The sequence below is a fragment of the Nicotiana tomentosiformis genome, chromosome 8, assembly GCF_000390325.3.
Source record: "Nicotiana tomentosiformis chromosome 8, ASM39032v3, whole genome shotgun sequence".
Lineage (NCBI taxonomy): Eukaryota > Viridiplantae > Streptophyta > Magnoliopsida > Solanales > Solanaceae > Nicotiana > Nicotiana tomentosiformis.
The window spans coordinates 40,885,753-40,888,581 of record NC_090819.1 but is presented as its reverse complement, the minus strand read 5'-3'; the positions used below and the strand labels follow the sequence as shown (position 1 = coordinate 40,888,581).

Genomic DNA, 2,829 nt, shown 5'->3' with positions numbered 1-2,829 from the left:
ATGAGTTGCTCCTGTTTGACCCGTATCCACTCTACATCAACCAACTTGGCCTCTTGAATGACTCTCAAAGATGGTATCTCGACCTCTGCGGGTATCACATCTTCAGTGTTGTATACTAACATGTACGACATTGCCCTAGTTGATGTTCTCATGGTGGTCTGATAACCTAGTAAGGCGAAGGATAGTTTCTTGTGCCATTACCTGTGATTGTCCACTATCTTTCGCATGATCCTCTTGATATTCTTCTTGGCTGCCTCGACTGCCCCATTCATTTGCAGTCTGTAGGCTGTGGAGTTGCGGTGGACGATTATGAATTTCTCGCAGATTTCTTTCATGAGGTCGCTATTGAGGTTAGCGGCATTGTCAGTGATGATTGACTCCAGCATCCAAAATCAGCAGATGATGTTGTTTTGGACGAAATCTGCCACTACCTTCTTTGTGACGGCCTTGTAGGTAGATGATTCGACCCATTTAGTAAAGTAGTCGATGGCTACCAAGATAAAGCGATGCCTATTTGAAGCAGCGGGCTCTATAGGTCCAATCATGTCCATTCCCCAAGCGTCGAACGGCCAGGGTGAACCCATCATATTCAACTCATTCGGCGGGGCTCAGATGAAATCCCCTTAAATCTGGCACTGGTGACACTTCTGTACGTAGCGGATACTATCACTTTCCATAGTCATCCAAAAGTATCCAGCTCTCAAGATCTTCTTGGCTAATGTGAACCCGTTCATGTGGGGTTCGCATGTTCCTTCATGTATTTCTTCCAATAACCTGGTCGCCTTCGGCATCTACACACCTTAACAAACCCAAGTCTGGGGTCCTCCTGTATAGGACTTCCTCGTTAAGAAAAATATGATTCACCAACCTCCTGAGGGCTCGCTTCTGACTAATAGTAGCATTCTCCAGGTATTCTCTGGTTGCAAGGAATCTTCATCTACATGGAAGCAATAGGCATTTTGATCCCTTATCTCTACGTCGATAGGGTCAATGTAGTTCTTGTCTGGATGTTGAATCACGAACGATAGAGTTGCAAGGGCGTCGGCAAACTCGTTCTAAATCCTGGGAACGTTCTTGAACTCAATCTTCATGAATTTCCTGCATAGCTCTTTTACGTAGTGCAGATATGGAAGGATCTTGACGTTTTTGGTGGACCACTCCCCTTGGACTTGGTGTATCAATAGATCGAAATCCACTATGACCAAAAGTTCTTTGACGTTCATGTCGATTGCCATTCTAATCCTAAGGATGCCCAATTCGTATTCATCCATATTATTGGTACAAGGGAATATTATCTTTGGCGATGCTGAATAGTGCGGTCCGGATTCCAAAATTAAGACTGCCCCAATTCCGACTCCTTTGAAGTTTGTTGCTCCATCGGAAAACATTCTCCGTCCAGGGTATGATTCTGCAATATCTTCTTCGGCAAATAATACCTCTACATCGAGAAAATACGTAGTGAGTGGCTCATAATCCCCGTCCACTGGATTCTCTGTGAGGTAGTCGGCTAAAGCTTTCCCCTTGATAGCTTTCTGAGTTATGTACACAATGTCAAATTCCTTGAGGAGAATTTGCCATTTAGCTAACTTTCCAGTAGGCTTCGGCTTCTGGAAGATGTAATTGAGTGGGTCGAGCCGTGATATCAGATGCGCAGTATATGCTGACATGTAATGCCTTAGTTTCTGGGCAATCCAAGTTAGAGCACAACAAGTGCGTTCTATCAAAGTGTATTTGGCTTTGCATGTCGTGAACTTCTTACTTAAGTAGTAGATGGCCTGCTCCTTTCTACCAGTTTCATCATGCTGTCCCAACACACATCCGAAGGCGCTATCCAAGACTGACAGATATAGTAACAATAGCTTCCTAGGCTCGAGGGGAACCAGCACAGGTGGATTTGACAAATACTCCTTAATTCTGTCAAAGGCTTTCTGACACTCTTCTGTCTATTTTGTGGTAGCATCCTTTTTCAGCAACTTAAAAATGGGTTCACAGATTAACGTGGACTGGGCTATGAAACGAGTAATGTAATTCAATCTACCTAAGAAACTTATCACATCTTTCTTACTCTTGGGTGGTGGCAATTCCTAAATGGCCTTGATTTTTGATGGGTCCGGTTTTATCCCTTTTCTGCTTACGATGAAGCCCAACAATATTCCAGCAGGGACTCCGAACGCGCATTTTGTAGTTCAATTTCAAGTTGTACCTCCGCAGGCGCTCGAAAACTTTCCTCAAATCATCCAAGTTCTCTGAACTCTTTCGAGACTTGATGATGATGTCATCCATATATACTTCGATCTCCTTGTGAATCATGACATGAAAAAGGATCGCCATGACCCTCATGTAGGTGGCACCGGCGTTCTTGAGACCGAACGACATGACTCTATCGCAGTAAACTTCCCAAGGTGTGGTGAAGGCTATCTTTTTTGCATATTCCTCGTGCATCAAGATCTAGTGGTATCCAGCGAAACAATCTACGAACGACTGCAGTTCATGCTTCGCACAGTTGTCGATGAGGATGTGGATATTTGGTAAAGGGAAGTCGTCCTTTGGACTTGCTTTGTTGAGATCTTGCTAATCCATGTATATCCTGATCTTCCCGTCTTTCTTGGGTACTGGGATGATATTTTCCAACCAGCTGGGATAATTGGTGACCTTTACCATATTCGCCTCTATCTGCTTGGTTACTTTCTCATTTATCCTCATACTCAAATCGGGCTAGAATTTTCTAGGTTTTTGCTTGACCGGTGATCTGGCAGGATCGGTAGGCAGTCGGTGCCAGACAATGTCTGTACTTAATCTAGGAGAACACATCGATGTAGTATCGGAGTA

The 2,829-nt window shown here is 44.1% G+C and overlaps 1 protein-coding gene across 1 annotated transcript; it reads right to left on the bottom strand.

The window, feature by feature from the left end:
* Positions 1-1,055: 1,055 nt before the first annotated feature.
* LOC138897370 (uncharacterized) lies at positions 1,056-1,667 on the bottom strand. The gene has a single exon (XM_070183335.1). The coding sequence runs from the start codon at positions 1,665-1,667 to the stop codon at positions 1,056-1,058; it is 612 nt and encodes a 203-aa protein (XP_070039436.1).
* Positions 1,668-2,829: the final 1,162 nt, after the last annotated feature.